The following is a 22,448-nucleotide window of genomic DNA, read 5'->3' as shown; positions in this document are numbered from 1 at the left end:
CCAGACTGACCACACGCTGTCAATTGAACGAATGTATACAAGGAAGAAACGACAATAGCAATGGTTATCTACTATTGCTTATCAATAAATATCAAATCAAAATATGAAGAACTCTCATGCCGATTCGCATAATAAATACGCGCAGTCAAGTTCCGGAAAGAGAAACACAAAAACGAAGCTGAAACTATCAATCGATAGGAATGATGTCGGAGTTCTCGGGCGGCAGCCGATACGTGCCGGGATATAAAGCGCGCAGGGCGTCAGCGCTAGGTGAGATGTGAGATTGTTGATTCAAAAACGGACTTGACCTTGCTGAAGAATCCTGTTGCATCATCCGGTAGTGGTCTTAAAAACAAGATATGATATCGTCACACTAAGACGTTCCCTAAAATTCCTTTATATCGGAGCGGGCGCGCGAATCAAGTTAGCACCACTCTGTCAAGGGACAAGGATTTTATTGACCAGTTCTATTTCTAGTTTAACGCAATCAACAGTCTTCCAAGTGATACAACTGTGTTGGATTTTTTACAAGTAGAAAGTGGTGTTAGGTTCATTTTCACCAAAGATATCTAGAACGTCTAGGTATCTTTGATTTTCACCACTGTCAATGATCGTTAAATGTACGCGAGACTAGGCGATTCAACACCCATATTAGGGCTCTTCAGCATTCGTCGAGAAGATGGATTCAACAATTTGTAAATGATATGATTACGAGGCAAATCAATTCAATGCTGTCACCAGTGATGGCCTTCAAGTGACCCACGCTTTGGCCATGCGTAGACTCCTAATATTAATAGGGGCGTTCGCTCGCAAGACGACCAAGCATCTCACGGTAATTCACCGTTTCGAACAGTCAGACAACGGCTGTGGATCCATCAATCGCGATCTGATTTAATCGAGTATCGGAGATAACCAAGTTCTGCCGAGTGACAAATATTTGTTGCATTCACACATCTTAACGAAGTGCTTTTCGTCTGTTACCAACGAATAAATGGATAGGATTAGGTTGGGCTGGAAATTTAGTTGATCTGTTAGCTACTTGAATGGTTCATGGTCAACATATTACCGCGAACGGCGGTCATTCGCATTACAAAGAATCACACAACAGATAACGCACAGTGCAACAACTCAGCGTGAGCAACCGAAAACTGTACTGTCAAGCAACGCAAATCAAGCACACCCGGGAAGAAAGCGGCACCAAATGGAGGGGACGGGACCGTACACCTTATGCACAAGGCGATACGAATGTTACTGGACAAAGCGCTAAGGGAAGCAATATTGAATTGGTAGCGATTGCTGACATTCTTAACTCGGAGCAATCCAAGCAAGCTGTCTCAAATATTAACATGCTTATTGCTCATAGAGCTGACGCAGGCGCTAATTATCAGTAGAGCTGGGCACTATGATTAGAGTAGTCAAATGTATATTGAAAATGGTTCTAGTCGAGTGCTGAAATCATACACTCCTTGTAACTAACCGTTAATCAATCAACTAGAATTATAGCTTCGATACAGTTCTCCACTGCTGTAAATTTCGATTGGTCGAATCGTGTCACGAGACATGTAGTACAAAGCTATGCAGGTTAGTAAAACTGACATTTCCGTGTAGTCATGATCAACCCACAGCATTGTCTCAAAGCGCAATGAAATAGGCATGGTTGAAAAAATACTAAATTATCAGCAATGTCATTTGGAACCAGGGCTGTAATTACTCGAATCACGATTTTTTTTTGCGACTCGACTTGACTCCAGTCAGTTTGTGTATTGACTCGACTTGTACTCGAGCCATTGTGCATGTCTCGAACCAAGTCATATGGCTTGAGGCTAGAACGGCCTAGACATACATTTCATTGAAACTTCGAAGAATAGTAAAGTCACCACATTATTGGTATTTCGTCTATCAGTCCTGATATTTAGTGAATAGGGCCAGAAACTGTTAGGAATGAAGAAAGTTACGATATTATGAATGCGAGCCATTTTATGTCACTCCATGACTCGGACTCGTCCCTCTACTCACTGACTTGGACTTGACTCGGTAGTGAATTGAAAATGACTCGACTCGAGTCAAAACTATAACAGTGAGAGCGACTTGTGACTTGGTTACAACCCTGTGTAGATCAGGCGTTTTATCCTTTGTGGTTGAACAAAAGGTACATAGATGACGTTGCCATGTCATTCATACTGTTGAGGCGTTAACGAATCATACTCGAATACCCAACTCAACGCCTAATACTCGAATCAGAATCTAATCACTCAGGTACTCGATTTTGCCCAGGCCAACTTATCGGTCAACATGCACAGTCAAGCATTGATACCAACGGCCGCATTTTTCTGTAAAAATCAGCACCTACCAAGACTACTCAGGTAGTAGTTCATATCCAAGAGAGAGGGCGAAGGTCCGGCACGATACTGATCAAAACCGTACATGGACATTGGCGACCCACTACTTCTAGATATAGGCGGGTAGTACACGGGGGAGTGGGCGTACTGGCGGGACCGGACGTTTTGCGATGTCCTTTCAGTCGTGTTCAAGTCCACAAGCCCATAACACGTAGGTCTCGGGCTGGAGCTTGTGCTACTTGGCAAGTTCTGGGTCAAGCCAGAAAACGAAGTGGTGGATTGGTCCCAGGGCAGGGTGTCGTGCGTGCGCCTTTGCTTCGCCGGGGGCGCCACCAGCGAGTCGTCTCTGTGGATGCTGTTGTCCGAGCGGTACCTGTTAAACCGAACGAAACGGGGAACAAGTGCGCAAAGAACTGCAGAAGCCAAGCGGCAGAGATGGACAACTAGGAAATTTTCATTAAAATTAAATTACAATTAGAATGATAGCTTCACAGTTTTCTCCAGACTAGATTACAATTTAAATTACAGAATTCGCGAAAATTAAATTTAGAGAAGCAAAACAAAAAACATCAACTACGGTTCATATCAAATCTGATCTCATAAGCATGACAGTTTTCCTGTAGCATTTCCAAGAAAACCAGAAATTATATCAGAATCCAACTGAGAGCAGAGAAATATTCCATTAGTCTACTAATCTAGTTGTCCAAGTCTGACAAGCGGGTGTGAGGCTGTGAACACAACAAAAAGCAACAGTGCGGGTATCTGACTGGGCAAACGACCAACCGCCTAGTTTCACGGCACGGGCTTTTTCACTCTTGCAATCTCAAGGAGCCAAGTTCCGATAAACACAACTTATCCGTTGCGTTGTTGTTGCGGCCAACGCTGAAAATTGCGTGCAACTGCATGTCAAATAGGCGACCAGACAATTCAGACATCTGCTGTTTCGGACATCTAGTTTTTGAGAGGTAAAGGTAGTATACACCTACTGCAATAGCCTACTCGGTTGCACTAAACACACCAAGCAGAGCTTTTAAGACTGAAGAAATCGCAACCACTGTACCAAAATTCTAGATTGTAGTTTTTAGATCAGGACTGGGGACACTTTGAGACAGAAGACCGCATAATTGTTAATTGTCAAATTAAGTAAGAGAGAAGCCAAAGCTAGCGTCAGTACCCAAGTTGAAGTATAAGTAATGCTGTAAATTTCGACTCAAATACAAGTAGATGCAACGATTCTCAAACATGTCAGAACAACTTCAAGGGGAAATACTAAATAAAGATCTGATAGATACTAGATCAGTTTTAAAAACAGATTTAATCGAGGAACTGCTTACTTTTAGCAGTTGATCGCAGTTGGCTACTTTCAGATGAAAAACGACAAATGACTTTACAATTAGCCATAGGTGCAATTTAAAAAAATTTGAGTCACCGTGATATAGTTACTCACTCACAAAAGTGATACAAAATGATGTGATACAAATGATGCAAATCCAGGTGTAAAAAGTAAATTCATCTACTTTTTCCAAGTAAACCATGAATGTAGGTAGATAGGTGTGAAAGTGGTCGCAAAACATAACCACTTGATAAAGTGGTAAAGTCGGCAAAATCTTCAGAGTACTTCAATATTGACCAGCTCAAGTGACACAGTTCGGTTAGCTTGAGTTTGTTTTGAGTTAGGTAAAGTTGCGGGTTAGCTGATGGGTTGGATTAAGTCAAGGGTAAGGTAAAGTTAACTTGGATTAGCTTAGGGCCCAGATTAGGCTACTGCTAGGTTAAGATAACAAGGGCTGGGTTCAAGATAGGTTAGGTTATTTTCCGGTGGCAGGTTCATGTCAGGTTAGCTTGGGTTAGGTTAAGGATTAGATTAATTTTAGGGTTAGGTTGAAGAGTTTTATTAAGATTACAGTCACGCAGCGAGCTCTTACTACAGTCCAAGATTACGGAGGCAAGATATCGATAAAAACGTATCACAAAGTATGTCCGAAATGGCAACTGAGTGAATTGTCTGGCATTCTGTAAAAAAACACGATCAATTTTTGATCACACTAGAGCAGTGGTTCTCAACCTTTTTTTAGACACGCCCCCCTTTTTGATAATGAAAAATTTCGCGCCCCCCTTATCGTCATATCACAAAATTCAACTGGGATGCTAGCAACCCCAACAGATTGTTTGGTGGTATGGTCGGTTATGAATGTTGATGAGAGAATAAAAAATCTGAAATCGGGTCTATATAGAGAGAAACACGCGTGTATTGGAGGTAAATCGCGCAAGGCGCGAAAAATTTTTTTCAGGTGACTGCTTCTTCGCGCCCCCCTTCAGTTGTTTCACGCCCCCCAGGTTGAGAACCCCTGCACTAGAGCAATAAAGTACAGCACATAAGTTACTGATACATAGCGGCGAAATTAGTTTTTATCGACATAATAACTGTGAAGTCAAGTGTGCCTCTGAAAAAATACTTAAATAGGAGAAGAGAGAATGTACTATGTGTGCAAAAAGCACAGCTATTAACTGTAACAGTTTCCTACATTTGCAGCATTAGCATCATAGGTGTGGATATTATGGAATGAACACTCGAAAGTGCCGAGAACGATGGTTGGAGCATAAAAGTTTAGACGTTCATGATCATTATGTTACAGAATAAACATAAGTCACAATCTTAAAAGATAGGGGGTGCAAAAGCGCCTTTCTCTCCTAACTACCTTACACCCCGAGATAATTAATGGGAGATGTGACTGGTAAGTTGAAAAGATACTCAGAAATCGTCAGGACACCCTACACATGATCTTCTACTGTTAATCACAATAGCACAGGGAAGAAAATGTTCGACAGCGTTATGTTACTAGATGCGTCACAAATATAATTTAGACTCCAAAATATTTAATAGACAGTCAAATTGGGGTCATTTTCCCAGTCATTTATCCATCACATGCCAAGCAAACGCAAAACACCATTGACTAAAGCATGTAATTCGATATCTGTTTGAAAGATCTTCAACGTCTCTCTCTTTTCTTTTGAACAAGCAATAACGCTGACTAGACACTAGACGCCTCAATTAAATATAATCTGGTCCTTTCACCACTCAACTCTGAGAATATTTTCATGATATTTTGTCTTACGACTACAATATATGAATACCTGGCTCACAGCAAGATTTCTAATCGGTGGGCTGGGCACAATGTAACAAGTACTCTAATCTGAATCTAGTGTTATATCTAATGATTTTAGTTTAGTATGAGTTGTGATTTTTTCCAGTACTGAAATGATACGCTCCATGCCAGTAAGAGTTGATATATCACCAGGAATTGCAGTTTTGATAGTAATCTCCACTGTGGCGGGCTGTAAACCTCACAGCATATGAAACATGTAGTACAAAGGTAAGTACATCACGTCGTCAGTGCAAATGACAGATGTTTGAAGTCGTGTGTAGTCACCAAATAATCTTCTATGTGATGTAGAATCGGAATTACACCAGTTGAGGTCGCATGAAAGGTACATATTTGATATTTATACATCATCCATGCAAGCATGACGTCATAATGAGTGATGCTCGAATTCACGACTCAAAGCTTCACACTTGACTCTGGTAGTCTACTAGATATGCCCAGCCCACTAAGGAAGCCACCACTCTACCGTGAGTGATAGTGTGAACAGTGTGTAGTATTAATCCCTGATCTTGACCTCTTTCTTTTACTTGCTTTTGTGACCTCGTATTGAAACCAACCCCACTGCAAAACTGTTACAAAGTCACGCTGCACAATGAAGATGATAGAATCCTTACGCTCGAGACTTCCGGTCTAATTCCTAAACTCGTTATGCCAGCTTGAACGGCATTCTGTGCATGATATACCTAAAGCCGCTGAGTATCGCTGACCGGCTCTACTTTTGCCGTCGGCTCACAGAAGTTTACAACGCTTGCAGAGGAAATAACTTGAAACACGCACTGTTTGGCCACAGCAAAAATAAATTTAGTTGTTCAGAATGCTGCTTCTCATCACTGATTTTCATTGAAATGGATTTCTTCACAACCATTCTAAATTCAAACTAATACATGTCTAATCAAGCATGGTCTGTAGTACGACATGTGTCTAATCAAGCACGGTCTGTAGTACGACATGTAACAAAATGGAATGAGTGAACTTGTTCCTCCGTATAACGGTGGGAAACAGGTATTCACCGTTATTCAGAATTAAGTTTTTGCTATGATATCATTTCCCAGATTGCATTCCCTTTCTTAGATTATCAGAGTGTACAAGCATTGGACGCTTCGGACATCAACTTTGCCGTGGAGTCTGAATAGGTGACTGGTTGTATTAAATTAGGCTAGCCTTGGTTGAGGATTAGCGGTAGGGGATGGGTTGGAGTAAGTACGGAAAAAGATCCGATTACGGGTTCGCATTAGTTGCTGGCTAGGACTAGATCAAGGGAAGCTTAGCTTGAGGGCGGGGTAAGACTGCTTAATGTGCGTTTGGGGTTTGAAACGTAACCGTATTACGAAGTAGATGACAAAATGTCTGTCCGAAACATCCAATGTATGAATTGTCTGTCATATCTTTTGTTTCCATTTGGGCAATACGATTGTAGGCCCACTTCTTTTTATTATTTATCACCATATAAAACTCAGGCGGCATAAGTTATAAAGATGCATTGTCAAGACAGGGCTACAGTCGTGCCAACTTCTTGTCAAACACCAGTCTAATAGGTCTAATACATCACGCCAGTCAGTCAACACATAACATACCCTGCCGAAGATTGCCAACTTTTCTAATGATGGGGAGCCATAGCTGTTGATCGGTAAACGTGCTTTGTGCAGAGTTTTCAATTGCTACGCCATATCAAGTTTGATAATGTTTCCATAACCACAAGCTCAAATACTTAACGGCTCGGCTATGTACCCTAGGTGTAAATATTCCAAATGGTCGACCTTAAAATTGGTGATACATAGAGCTCGCACCCAGTAACATTTGGTGTCTACAAGGCAATTTCTACTGAAGACAAACAGAAATAGTAACAAGAGGGATTTTGTAGAGAGAAATTACGGCGCGCAGATTGGGCTCGGTATGATTTGCCCAACTACTAACAACATGTCTAAAAGACGCAGCTACTCACGGTGACGTGGACGAAAGACTGTGGACTTCGTCTCTATCGTTGTCTTTGCGTTTAGGTGGAGACGCGATACAGCTTTCGTCATCGGAAGAATCGCCTGAACAAGAAACACAGCACGATTCAACCACAGAGCGCCGAATTAACGTATCGCAAAGTTAGCCTACATGTGAGGTCGATGATTACAGGCTCCCGTTTCTTCTGTTCGGCACTACCCACTGGAGACGATTGCGGACTGTTCGATAAATCTAGTGCTGAAAACGAGAAGAAATCGATGGACTAACATAAAAAATGTGCACACTAGGGCTGTTCTAATTGATTTTTGCTTCAAATTTTACTGTCAGGTTACCTAAAAAACAATGCACAACAAATTTGGCTCAATACCTTACCGTAGAAGCAGAGTTATTGATGTTCAAAATTCAGGATTGCAAATCATAGTATTTACAGTGGGTAGATCTGTGATAAATATTTGAAAGAATTTGCCACCGTAAATAGGCCTACTATTTTTTCCAAATCAAAAATTTTATAGGGCCTACTCCAATAAATTCTCTTGTAGGGGTTGGAATTGAGCCAAATTCGTTCTTCATCGGTTATTGAGACAACCTACAAATTTCATGGGGTAGCCACTAAAATTTGAAAAATTTTCATATTCATTTTTTATAACATAAATATAAAGTTTTCTACTATAATAACTATGTTGCTCAGTTCTTACAACAATTTTCCTCGTGAAAGTGACGCAAACTGCTTCTTCTTTACAAATTCCACAGTTTGAAAAACGAGTAGGTCTTAACTGAAAAAGTGCTTCAACCTGAAATAATGGTACCGGTACTTTGTTACAGACCACCTCTGGTGACAATTTTTGAATCGATTGATGATGTTAAAATCCTGTAGGCTACTATGGAATACCGGAAGTGTTTCGGGAAAGATTTTATAAATTCCAGGCCTAACGACAGAATCAAGGGCCCACTCAACTTGCTGCAGGCGCCAAGGTGGCCACTAAGATAGACACTGACTACAGTCTGTATTCTACCATAACGGTCCATCACTAACAACACATTTCTGTAATGCACGTTGAGTCACTGAGTATCAGAATACAATTCCTACTATCAGACTGTCTTTATCTTCTGGCTATGCCGAGATTGAGAAAGCAAATACATGGCTACTATTCCAGCTTGACCAGGCTAGAAATCAATTCTTTCTCGTCGAGCGTAGGCATATCATGTTTGATGCCTTTTATAAAATAGGAACACGATGTTGGACACTATACTTTTCTCGAGACATTTCACTGAGCTAGCTTAACTATAGTTGTATCAATAGTGACTCTTCCAGCCTTTCAAGAAGTAGAACAGTCTTAACTTCAGTTACCACAAGTGTCACAAATTGGCTCGCACCTGGCCCATATCATTCAATTATTAGAACTATGGTATGTAATAACTTGCAAATCTCAAGTGTGATTGAAAAGTAACATGAAATAACATCTCAATCAACTGTCCTGATCACAATAAGTCCTCATACCCGAGCCACCGGCTTTTTCCAGGTATTTCACCATCTTCCAACGTGGAGCTCCTTTTGGGATAACGACTTCCATAACTTCCCGGGAAACTTTTCTCCAACATTCCTGGTCTTTGGAGCTCACACTCTTACGCTTGCATGCACTAAGAACACCTGAACCAACAAAGCCACAACAATCAGTGATCATAGTGAGTTGCTGATACTGAATGCTATTCCAACTACCAATTCAAGTATCGTCTTGCACTCTCAAGCCTAGCAAATCCTTCTACAGCCAACACCTTGCTACTCAAATTCGATCTAGTGAACAGCATGCTATTCATAGATCTAAGCCTCATCTCGGTCTGAAATTATCGCAGCCACTCGGCACAGTAGAAAATCGTAGATAAAATGCTTTAGAACGACATATCTTTGCGGCAACATCAGGCTACTGAGCTTGTCGCTGTCTCAAAATATCTGAACTTGTATTAGGCCTCTGGAAAAACCAAGTAGGAGTGCATTGTCTTAAATTACTAAGCTGGAATACTAATTTGACCAATCTTTCTGCTAGCATCGCTAAGAGAAGAGAGAATCAATGATTTTGGGCAGTTTCGCAGATCAAGTATGTCTCGACAGATGTCTAGGGATTACGCTTTAAATATGCGCTCTATAATTAAAAATGTAAAAGTGAACGAAGCGATGATGCAGGACTCTGATTCCACAGAGATGGAGTGCAATGGTGCATTTTATGAAAATCTTTCAACTGTAATTCAAAAACGGGGGCTTTCTGCGGGACACAGCCACTGTCAAAACTGTTTTCAAACTTTGGAATTTCAGACCACACCACGTTTAGAACGCAGTGTCCAGTTAACAGTTTCAATTCCCCGAAGAAAAAAAACGTATCAGTTTCACGTACCGCACCGTTCGGATAAAAGACTTTTCGTTTCGTTATTTATGATCTCTATACAGCAATACATAGCATTGGGGAAAAAATTCACTGAAATTATTTTCCAAAAACCAGTTTCAAAAATCACATAAAACCCATAACTCTCAAAACATTCCCAACCAAATTCTCACTCCCGTCACAAGGCAGGAAGGTCTCACCAATCAAGTCCGCTTTCTTTGTGGGTGTGACGAGGCTGAGAAATTCCTTCTTCTCAGAAAATGGCTCCCACCTCCCGTTGTCGAGAAAGATCACCTCCCCCGAACTGGTCTCCTTCAGTATGTTGATGAAAAGCCCGTCGATAAAGAGCTGTGAGAACTCTGCGGGCCGGTCGCAAACCGGACACATCCACGTCGCTTTCCTGTGCAAGGGTGACACCGGTCAAGACTATGAAGACGTTGAAAGAATTCGGACGAAGAGTTTAGGCATCTGCTCACTCGTGCTGTTGTAGTGTTGTATGCGTGACAAACACACCCTTCCAATTATGTTATATGTTTATATCAATCGTATTTTAATACAAAGACTGCAATGTCATCATTAGGGCAAGTTTTTGTTGCAGTTAAATCCGTGGAAAGTTGCATAAGTTGCAGTAAAAAGTTGCATTCATTTTTTCACAAAAGTTGGACTAAAAGACCACATTTTGCTCGGTTGACTGAAAAAAAAGTCAACTTTCCGGCTCAGCTCCCGAAATACCCGTAAGACCGTTACTTCAGTGCTAATTAACGGTATTGCAGTCGAATTTGGCCGTGAATTTCACCAAAATCCAAGAAGTTGCAAAATGTTGCAAAAAGTTGCATGAAAGAAAATGGACAAAAGTTGCAAAAAGTTGCACCATAAGATTCCTTCAAACAGCTTAAAACAGCATTCTACATATCTTCCGAGTATTTACGAAGCTGCTGGAAGCTGTAAAAAAAAGTTGAGAAAGTTGCAAAAACTTGCCCTAGTCATCATTTACGTCATCATCATGTATAATGATTCACAGATATTGAAATGAATTGGACTGAAAAACACAGCATCTGAGCACCAGGGATGTTCAAAAACAATCAATTACTTCAAATTTTACCGGAGATTCCGTAAAATTGTCAGGTTTGTTGAAAAAACGTAGAAAAAAGAAACAGTAGAAGGGAGGATATTAGAATTAAAATTTTCAAAGATTTCTTAATAAAATTCTTTTGAAAATTTTACTGGAAACGCCATGAAATTGTCAAGTTCTCTAGAAAAAAAACGATGCATAGCACATTTGGCTCATTTCCGACCAGTAGAAGCAAGTTGTTGAGTTTCAAAGTATCCGCACCCTTGTGCTGCTGCATTGACTTTTATTTTTCAATCAACCGAAAACGTGGAACAATAATTATTTGTTTACATCCATTTTATTTCGAATTATTTATTCTCAAAGACGGCAATATCATCATTTATGTATAACAACTCGCAAAAATTCAAATAATTCGTATTGAGTCACAACATCTGTGAGCTCTGATTCCATACGGGCTTGTTGTGCCCAATCCTACTGTGGATCAAAATACTTCAGCACGCTGTGACGCACAGTCAACTGTGAAGCAAAATAAAGAAAAAAAAAATCAGAAAACCATGCGACAACACCAAAATACCTTTCGTCACTGTAATGATCCCTGAAAATAAACCGACTTGAAAATAAATCTCCAACACCATGCCGACATACGAGCATGCGACAAAATGAAAAACCACAGTCGATCATGTGACACTTGAGCATGTGACTTCATAACCCCGAAATTAACCATTAGCCGGACTCCAGCGTTTTCAACCTACGCGCATTTCACAATGGCCACGGTGCTGTGTTCAGTGGGCCAGAGAGCTTGCGTGGTATATAGCCAGGGTGCCATATTGTCCTTTCCTAGAAGACTTGTCCTTCTTTAAAAGGGCAATATCTAACTAAATTGACCATAACTGGTAATGAAGTCGCGGTGAGAGCTTTACCTAGTCCAGCCGACAGTGATTACAATTTTTTAGTCACCAGCTTCCTAGATCAGCCAGTATTGGTGTACAAGACAGTATTTCGATGGCTGTAACACAATTACAGAGCATATCCACTTATAGGTTGAAGTAAAAATAGTTTTCAGTGCTTGTCCTTTCAAGTGATCTTGCATTACTTAGCAATCACAGTGCATGCCTCTTATGCCCAGGTGGGTGTCTGATTCAACAGACGTCTCCACGTCCTTCCGACATCTCAATATTTTCTCGTTCTATGGTGTGTTGTTTTGAATGGATAAAAACTCTAAATAACCAAACCTTTTCCGAATTTCACAATGGTTAGGTTCGAACGTTACTGGACAGTTGAAAATCCCTGCCACAACCCCAAACCCCACCTAATCCTACATATAACCTTAACCGTAAATTCAACCCACATGCGTGCTCATATGTCCACAAGGCCCCTAAAACACGAATCGATTAATGATAATATGATATAACACCTTTCATTCATCTGTAAAAACAGCATTGCGTCGAAACACTGCATGTGCGTGCAGGTCAGCGGTCTAGCCGGCACTGTCATCCGCATTTTCCCGAGCGGACAGAGCAGCGACACTTTGAGGCTGGTCGTGGCGATCTCAGAATCAGGGTCCCGGGCCAGCTTCGCCGTGATGAGGGCCTGCGAGTGGACCGAGGGCCGGATACCTTTTTTACGTAAACGTTGCAGGAGTATGTCGGATGACAATGGCCGGACTACGTTGATGCAGAGAGCGTAGTTCTGCGAGAGAAGAGAATGGCTTGTTGCGGTCACTGAATTCCCAGCTATATTCCTATTGATTAGGAGAGTCCTATGACAGTGGTTCTTTACTTACAGAAAATTAGACATGACACATTGTGACAACACCACAGGTTTCATCGCTGTTTCAAAGATGTCGTTATTAGGAACATGTTTAGTACTTTACCATGCATTTTGGATGGTGTGGTGTGAAGGAATTACCGAAACAATAGTTCTCCATGAAAAAAGGATTTCTTAATCCCAAGAGGCGTATAGAGTCAGTTCTCAAAAGAACTGACACGTACCGCTAATTTGGAATCATTAAAATCAATAGCCTACATGACTCGGCTTCAAGCACTAGAATAATTGTGCCCGCCCCCACTCGGGTAACTTTGAACATGTGTGCTGTTCATTTAATAAAACATAAAACTAAAGAAACCAAGCTTTACCAACCAACGATAGAATTGAGATACAGAAAAAAGCTACCGGTACCTTTCCGAAATCCCCCATCCATGAGACCTCGAGCTTGTTTCTGGAAACGTCGCAGAGAATGCACCCCAGCGTGATGTCTATCGGCCTGTTCGCTCTTTTCGGCTCCAGCCCGGCTTTTGAAGGGGGAACGTACGGAGGTAGCGTGATTAGAGTGCGGTTCATTTGGACGGACAAGTTCGGAGGCAGGAAGTCTTTCTGGTCGCACGTCGTTTCCAGTAAACAAAACCTGAATGGCGTATGATATAAGTTTGGAGCACATTAATTGACGTAACGGCAGTCATAAACAAAGTAGCGAACTTGTAGTCCATGGAGCCCCAGTTGAGAACTGGTGCTATGCACCAGGGGGGTTCTAACATCAAGGTTGCAACACCCAGGAGGTACCCAGGGTTGTAACCAAGTCACAGGTCAATCTCACTTTTATAGTTTAGACTTGAGTCGGGTCATTTCTATTTCACGATCGAGTCAAGTCTGTGTCCAAGTCAGCGAGTAGAGGGTCGAGTCATAGTGCAATGATTCGAGTCCGAGTCCAAGTCATTGTGTTGACGGTTCAGTTTCGAGTTGAAGTCTTGTGCAACCCACTTTTTACAACACTGCTTGGAGATATCGAATGCTTCGCATTTATAATATCCCAATTTTCCTCACTTTCAACAGTTTATGGTCGCATTTCCAAGTACCAGTACTAATAGACGAAATACAAACAGTGTGGTAACTTTAATATTCTTTGAAATTGCAATGAAATGACGGTCTTGGCCATCATCCCTGGAGTCATTATCATGACTTGGTCCGAGTCATGCACGATGACTCGAGTTCAAGTCGAGTCAATACACAGGTTGACTCTAGTCGAGTCGAGTCATTTTCTGTATTTTGAGAAAATGACTCGAGTCAAGCCGAGTCACCAAAAAATAGCTACTAGGGTCGAGACATTACAACCCTGTTAAATACCAATTATGTCAGAGAAATCAATAGAACTGGAATTTCTTCTTCCAGGAAAACTTCAAGTGAGCCAGGGCCCCTCTTTCAGTTTAAACATAGTAGTGCTGTGCTGCTATCGTTATGTGGTAACAGATACATTCACACGCCCAGCCGGGCCAAATAACATACAGATGGTTATCTGGCATTCTGGTGACAATGCTGGAAATGACAAACAAGGTGTGCTCTGGCAACAACATATTATGGACAACCTTGTTGCCAAGATGGAACACTGGCCATCTCACTAACACGGCCTTGTGCATGAATTGAATTAATAAGTATCTGTTTTAACATAGACATAACTTGATTGCTATTACTGTGCACACAGTAGCCAGCTTCCCACTAAGACAGGGAGTAGGTTTGGGTGAAGGTGCCGACCTTTTTTAGTTGTCAGTAGGTATCCCAAATTTAGAGGTGGGTCATAAAAAGGTTGGGAACGCTTGCTATACACAGTATTATGTAAATATGGCGAGAAAGGTTAGGTAAAGCTTTCAAAAAGACTATTAGAAGTAACCAAGCATAATCCTGTTCTATGTTAAAATAGCAATACCATTGTGATGATCAATAGCACCCAAGGATGCTCAAGAATAGAAACCTCAGGGGAAACGTATAATTATAGATTGGAGGTTCTTCATAAATTGCCTAACGCCAACAAACAAATCTTCTGCGAGAGCGGTGAAGAGACACAAATAATTCATGTATGCAATCACGGGTCGCAACACATATTATGTTAAATAGCTGGTTCTTGTTGGAGACTTGAAGATTGAAGCTCATGGAGAATTCAACAGCACAACCCCATGAAATTGTTAAGTTGTCTAAAGGAGCCAAGTAAAACAATTTTTGCTTATTTCCAACCAGTAGAAGTGAAGTTCTTGCAGTTGAAAATTTCGGATTCGCAAAAATCGCCTGGACGGTTTGTCATCGCCGAATTATTAATGAAAAACTCAAATAACTTCGATTCTAGGGGTTGGCATTGCGATAAATTTGTTTTGCATCATTTTCGTACAAAACTCCACAATTTTATAAGTTTGATAGTAAAACTTGATAATTTGTTTAACTTTGTCTATAATAAATGATTTTTAAAAAACCCTGATGCACAGTTTATTTTGTACTCTGGTAATCTATAGAAATGTAGTAGATGTGTAGTTAGATGTGTATTATGGTTCCTTTTCTATGACACAGCGTGAATTTGGTTCTGCGAAGGTTTGTAGATTAGTAAAGTGCTCCACAGGTTAGTTTTAGAACCACCGCATTAAGCCGACATCCGACATCTATAAATCTTTACCTCAGCTGGATTTGGACTTGATACCTCTTGACTGGGTCTTTTCTTCTGCTATCAGTAAGCACACGCACTTGTTCTTCAGATAGAGTAAAAGTAAACTCGCCCTTGCTATAATCTCTTCCTGCCCGTGTTACTAGAAAAACAAATCGACAAACATATCAGCATTGTTATGGAGGAGTGGTGACATTCGAAGAATTTTACAATTCTTCAGCATCCAGCTTTTCGGTTCCATACTAATACCGAGAATGTAGCCTTTATTAGGTACCGAGAAAGACATCACCAAGAAGGAGATCTATTCTTGAGACTTGACACCGAATGCACAATTGTACAATGTACATACATAGGGTTCCGGTAATCTCAACATCGGGATCCAAATTCCTTGAAGTTCAATTTACTGTCACTGGTTTTGTCACCATGAGAGTAAAAAATAAAGTTCAACACAAAACTCTAAGATGGAGCTTGCGTCATCGATAATAATACTGACTTAAAATAAGGTAGTTACATTTAATATATCGCGCTCTTCTGCTTGTGGATAATGGTGTGAATCCTTCCCGTCAGCGCTACAGGCTTGACCAGCAAACAGATTGGATTTAGCTAGGCTGATGTACGCTACGATAACAAGCCAAATGGAGTCCAGTGTCTAAAGTAACTGGTTTTACACCCCTAATTACATGCAAAAACAACAAAGCAGGAGTTCCCATTGACCCCGTCTCAATATCATACCAGTGAGAACCCGATTTCACAGATACGGTAATCATATATCCAAGGCTGAAGCTGTATATCGTAATAAACTTTGAGAGCATTCCGTTCGCTTGAAAGAGTAACGTCCGCCCAGTGTTTCAATTATATTTTATTACTGATAGTCCAGCTCAAATATTCGGGAAAATGAAATAGAATCCTGTCATATTAGCGCTAGGTCTACTTGACAGCTGTGACCACCGACCATGCATCTCGTGAGTGATCGGAATTTCATTGTTTTAAATGCCATTGGATGTTTATATTATTTTCTCGATAATGACTACTCTCAGTCATAATGTCTTTCTTGGTAATGTTAATTCTCAGTAATATTATTCTCTGTAATGTCCATTCTCAGTATTGACCAAACAAAATTTATAACGAATATAACTGAAAACGTGGAGAGGTCACAAAACTTGGAAGTACGCCATGGCTCGTATTCAAGAATCGGTACTCAGTTCGAAAACTCATTCTGCGTCAAAATTTGATCACTAAAAATATTAAAACAATTTGTTTGGGTCGCAAGTTTTTACTGAATTGAATTTCTTTTTTTTAAACGGGTTGCCTTAAAAACGTGATGGGAACCGCTGCTTTATTGAAACTATTATCTATCGAGCCTCGAACGAAGACACAAATAACTTCAGCAAGTTAATAGAAGCAGATCCGGCGCACTGATTACGGCGAAGGTAAATTGTTCATGGTATTCAACATTCAATTTATTGAATATGAAAGGTGCGGATAGTGATTGCTCGATATGTGGACAAAAATGATTACGGCAGATCAGTTTCACATATCAGGAAAAAATAAATTACATCATGACAAAGTTATTCGCTGACATTGTTAATCTTATGATTCAAGTGTGCTGAACTCCTTATCTTTATAAATATTCTTCCGTAGACCACACTCTGTCTGCAAAGTATGATTACTGAATCCAAATACTAATTCCCACATGATGCCACACTATCACCAAGAATGACTAGGCCATGGAGATAAAAGTCGGTTAACCCTCTTAAAATCGGATTCCGTATACGGAATCGGTCAACTTCATCTGGCCCTATCTTTATTTGTCTACGTCCTATAGGCTTCATTTTTGTTTGTAGGGAAAGCTAGCAATCTTCTGATTTATATGATACCTAATTTGAAGGTATAAGACATGACAATTTTCGAGCACCGACGATTTTACATGAGGAGTTCGGCCGAAAATACGCATGCAGAAAAAAGTGGTTATCACCTAAAATTTCCAGATATTTTCCGAGTGGGAAATATAGTCAGAAATTCTGCCAGAACATCAGAAGTCGGCTTGTATGGTATTCTGTGTAATTTTTCATCGTTCCAAACATCAAACCTTGTTCTTGGGAGTATTCTGAGGGGGTTTGTTAATTATGGTCACGCTTCGGTGATTTTCAAGCACATAGTCAATTTTGTGACCGAATATGAGTCATAAACTGGTTTACAATGCATGCAAATGGTTGGATACGACAAGAGAAAGTATACCACGTTGTTTCATGCCATTAACTGGGCGGTAGAGGTTCGATTCGGTATTGATCTTGAACTTGACCATTATGACCACTCACTGACCACGCCCCATATGTAACTTTTCATGAATTTTTGATTTTTCGATATCTGGCGAGCCGCGCGGGTTACGGCCATGGTTGACGGCTTGTTCGAAACCAGGCAACGGCGGCTACGCACTGATGCATCAGTTTTGACTCTCTGACACTATCCTGGGGTGTCAGTCTTGAATAATGGGAGAGAGCAAGAGATTTTTTAGAAAAACATTTGTTTATTTAGTCTTATAAAAAAAATCTAGACATGTCTTGGGTATCGAGCGAGGGCGGAAACGGTAGAGGGATATAGTCCGCCCACTTTTACATTGAAACAGCCCCGATTTCAGTCTTGCTGAGGTCACAGTATGAATTTAAAAAGTGATGGTCAGTTTTGCGAAAACTGACCCGATTTCAAAAGGGTTAAGTAATGTTGGGTCAACAAAAATCTCCCTTCAACATAATGCACCATAAACCAGTGATCACACATGTCATAAATAACAGTTCAAATATTGCACAATGAAAAATGAATTTCAAGGGGCATGATTCAGCGTGTTTATCATATCAGAAGAATTAAGGGGAATGGTTGTTGCAACATTAGATTGTGTGACATAATAAGATTACAATTAAACACTCTTAACAGGCCAGTTCAATATATTTTGTATTATCAAAAAGCCCAGTGGCATTACAGTGATCCCCAGTCTCAGTGGGTTTAAAATGGTTCACTAATACGAGTGATACCAACCAACACATACAGCAATACAGGTATCAGCGCAATAACCAAATCTCATATTAAACTCTTGCATTGGTGGTCACATGTCATTTACAAGACTCTACAATTCTAATACTGATATTGAAAGTGCATCGATGTGACAGCCAAGGAATTGTAGCCGAGGTATAGAAACATAAATTTGCTATCAAATCCTCTAGACATTTTAAAGCAATTCGTAATCATCGTTGTAATAGCTTAAATGGCTTTTTGCTATAATTGGCACCAAAACCTCAATAAAACCCATAATAAAAGAGAAGAAGATTGTTTGTACGTCACAGGAATTACAAGAATGCTGATGACCATAAACATTCACGAAAAGACAGAAATACAATTTAACCAGGACCAATAGCGTAAAAATCAAACCGAATCACTTCCATTACAGAATGTTAGGAAATCTTGACCAATCACTGTGGTACTAAGTGTCAATATGAGGGTGATGCCAAAGAATACAAAGCAAATTGAAAATAATCAAGATCAGGCCCGTTCAGTATTCACAACATACTAGAGATATTGAACGTTGAATTTGGATACTTTACGTAAGATATGATAACATACCAGTGATAATAAGATATAAGCACTGGTAGAGACAAATTCCACATCTACTAGGAATTGCATGAGGGAATTAAAATACCGGTAACTATCCTAGCAATATCAAAAAGAAAACAGACAGCTCAGAAACAGAATAGTTGCACACTTTCATATCGAGGAAACAATTTCATTCAATTCACAGTATAATTTTGCCGAGTAAGGTTATCAAGTGTGACAATTAGAAATGAAATCTCCACAGTAGCAAGCATTTCATTGGAACCAGCTTGTGGAGTGTTTATATGAGAGCTGTAGATCATGTCAAACATGAGTGATGGAAGCATTGATGCAGATAATGAAAACAAGACTGGATTCCTAACAGTAGTAGTAAAAACAGTCTTTGAACCAAAGAAACAAAATTCTTACTCAACTTACTCAAACTTGAAGGTTTGACGACATCGCTCAAAACCTCGTAAAATGGCAGTGTTTTAAAAGTAACTTGCGGATGGATCGGTGGCTTGTTCGATTTCGTGGGGGAAAGGCTATTCCCGTCAAAGTCTGCTTTTCTGGACAGAAAGAACAGGTCAATTGAGAACCAAATTAGAGTCAACATTGATATTTGAGACTAAACAGACAGCTGCATGAAGAATGATATGCATAAATCGCCTCAATAGGATTGAGTCCCTATATTGATTGCAACTGAAGTACATTTCGAAATGCTGGCATCTTGAATCCTTGAATGATTACAGCCATCACATACAGCATAATATAAGGGGTGACCAACCTTTTTGCTATTCACGGCCGCATTTTGATTACTTATGTAGCTTACGGCAGAGTTACAGGACATAGGCTAGTCAATATGAACTAACTGGACGCCAAATATCCATGTTAAACTGTCCATGTCCATTTCCAGTGAACTCCGGACTAATCTACTTCTTCATACCGACTTACTATACACACCGAAATTGTAGTGCATTAGCCGTTTTGCGTTAATCACAATGATCCACATTCCACAGTACCAGTTTGAAGGCAACCACTTCTGATCAACTAATAAAAACTTGTGGCCCCATGATGACTAATTTACTTTCTAAACTACTGGAGTACCATTCAGAACTTCTACTTCCTAAATAAGTACGTCTACTTGTTTATGGGTAGTATTTATGGTGATGCTTTTACCATTTAAGTGCCAACACTGGTTACCTTGACCTGCTTTTAGCCTAACCTCACAGAAGCAATGAATAGGCTATACAGAGTAGGTTATTGCATAAATGTCAGTGTTGACAATTTAGAACAGAACGTAGTAACTTGTACTTACAGCATACTTCTACTGGATCTCATCGAGGGCGTAACAGTTTTGCTTCGGGGAAATCGCCTCTCATACAGTTCCCGTACTTGCAGCACAAGCTAAAACGTATTGAAATGCAATATAAATGACGGTGCTGCTGGATTTGGTCAGTGCAGGGGATGAAGATGGATGATTATTACCCTAATGATTATTTTGCAGACAAAATTGGACTATTGACATGAATGATGTCATGTCATGTCAGTTACATATCCCCATGAACAATAAGATTCAGAGCTGAACACATGTGTGATCAATCAACCTTGCTGAATTGATTTAGGGCATCAGTATTGCTGAGAAAAGCTTGCACAGCCAGCAGCTTGACTCTTCAAATACAAAACAAAGGAATATTTGCTGCACAGTATCACTTGGTTTTGGACAAAAAACTGGGTCAATTCAGTGGACACTGAATACAGGGATGGACTGGTAAATTATCAATTATGGTAGTTTTGAAAATTTGGCTTGGTCCTAACATCCCATCGAGAAAAGGAAAAAAGCGATCATATAGGAAACAAAACCTTACCAAAATATCGTGTGAAAGTCACTTTCATAGTGATTCCACAAATATAAATAATACCACACTACGTTTTTTTCTATACATTTTCAAGACAAAGTTCTATGGAAGTAACATAGAACCATGTTGCTTCTGCAGATTTGAAGTCCAAAACTGGCTTTCTAGCATAAGCGGTTATTAAAATATGGCAAAATTAGCAATTTTTGGCTCGTTTGGTGAAATTGCATGGCAACTAGAGGGCGAACGAAGCTGAAATCATGATAGAAGTTATCCATTTCAGATTTGGCATCAAATAATTCAAATTTTTCCTTGATCGCGTTACATTACGGTAAGTTTTTAAAAATTCATCATGTCCGTTTGCACAAGCCTCACTGGCTAAGGTTGCGGTTTCTTATTTAGAAAACTCAATATCGCATACAAATGAACATCTATATGGAAGGTGTTGGTGACGATTTCAGATTGAATGCGCCTTGAACGACAGCAAATGGCATGCCCACTGTCATATATGTACAAGATTTAGTGCACAAATTGAGATATGAATTATTGGCTTTCCCACACTGATTTCTGTAGTCCCCTTTTCACCTCAGCGTTACTCAACTCGCCCAGAAATTTGCTGGTGCCCGCTTAAGGAACTACTGTCATGAACGTACTTTGAAAAAATCGAGCCAATTAAAATACAATTACTGATAAAAAATATTACCGATGCTGACATTCCACTTTTCAGCAACTGCAAGGATCTCGACAACAAATCGTGCTTTCTGCCACTCCGGTTTCGGCCGGCCGCACCGAGGAGTATTTGCAGCTCAGACACACGAAAGGTCATGACCTTGTGCTGTCAAAGTACACAAACTTGATACAATTCCGACGCCGATCGCAGAAATAAACCAACCTTCATTTCGGCTACTTCCGCATCAGACAAAATAGACGCCATAGCTGCGTGTCGATGACCATTCAGCACTGGAGTAAAATTGAGAAAATAAGTGCTCGACTAATGTTACTGATAGGCTATAGTATTCTAAGTTGATAATCCTGAAATTAAACAAATGAAATATTATTGATTCCACTGCTGACATTAGCCCACATATTCTTTGCCACCATTGCGGGTTTGAATTATAAAGCTCATCCATGTCTCTCAATCTCGCTATGCTTTGCTTATCTCAAGCTCCCGTTACGACACAATTTACCAGCACATGCAACAGCACAAAAAGGCAGTACCGTAGCTGCTATTATGTCCTGATCATTGTGTTCTCGTGATGTCAATTATATTTTTGGCCTTTCATTGTGAAAACATTCTACATTTAGATGTGTGCATTTAGGGCTGTTCAGTTCACGCTGCACAACTATTTTGGCCAACTTCAACCTATATATAAAAGCATTGTCATATAAGAAAAAAGTTTTGGATTTATAATATTTATAAATATATCAGTGTTGGGATCAAGTCACTACCTTCGAGTCACGAGTCATTTCGAGTCATTGCACATTTTGACTCGAGTCAAGTCAAGTCAATAGATTTTCGAGGGTGACTCGAGTCAAGTCAAGTCACTTGATTTTTGGAGGTGACTCGAGTCAAGTCAAGTCAAGTCACAAGTCAAGTCACATTTCAAGTCAAGTTACCTTTTCGGGGTATGAAGCATGATTACATCATTGCATTTTTCTATAGCTGTCTGATATACAGATCGAGTGG

The 22,448-nt window shown here is 40.1% G+C and overlaps 1 protein-coding gene across 4 annotated transcripts; it reads right to left on the bottom strand.

Moving 5' to 3' along the window:
• Positions 1–19: 19 nt before the first annotated feature.
• Positions 20–21,825, bottom strand: LOC145438047 (E3 SUMO-protein ligase PIAS2-like). Of its 4 annotated transcripts, XM_080315416.1 has the most exons (14): positions 21,654–21,825; positions 21,465–21,596; positions 20,224–20,312; positions 19,344–19,474; positions 15,336–15,465; positions 13,082–13,307; positions 12,318–12,592; positions 11,478–11,498; positions 10,032–10,231; positions 8,955–9,104; positions 7,607–7,693; positions 7,446–7,539; positions 2,351–2,712; positions 20–345 (listed from the first exon to the last, which is right to left on the bottom strand). In XM_080315416.1, the coding sequence occupies exons 1-14, from the start codon at positions 21,693–21,695 to the stop codon at positions 188–190; spliced, it is 2,097 nt and encodes a 698-aa protein (XP_080171542.1). In that variant the 5' UTR covers positions 21,696–21,825; the 3' UTR covers positions 20–187. The 4 variants fall into 4 exon arrangements, with proteins under 4 accessions (XP_080171542.1, XP_080171543.1, XP_080171544.1 ...); XM_080315417.1 differs by lacking the exon at positions 11,478–11,498 and having other exon boundaries at positions 21,654–21,823; XM_080315418.1 differs by lacking the exon at positions 8,955–9,104 and having other exon boundaries at positions 21,654–21,822.
• Positions 21,826–22,448: the final 623 nt, after the last annotated feature.

The sequence above is a fragment of the Botryllus schlosseri genome, chromosome 4, assembly GCF_051294905.1.
Source record: "Botryllus schlosseri isolate E-star chromosome 4, Bs_hap1, whole genome shotgun sequence".
NCBI lineage: Eukaryota > Metazoa > Chordata > Ascidiacea > Stolidobranchia > Styelidae > Botryllus > Botryllus schlosseri.
This window is presented reverse-complemented; position numbering and strand designations above follow the sequence as displayed.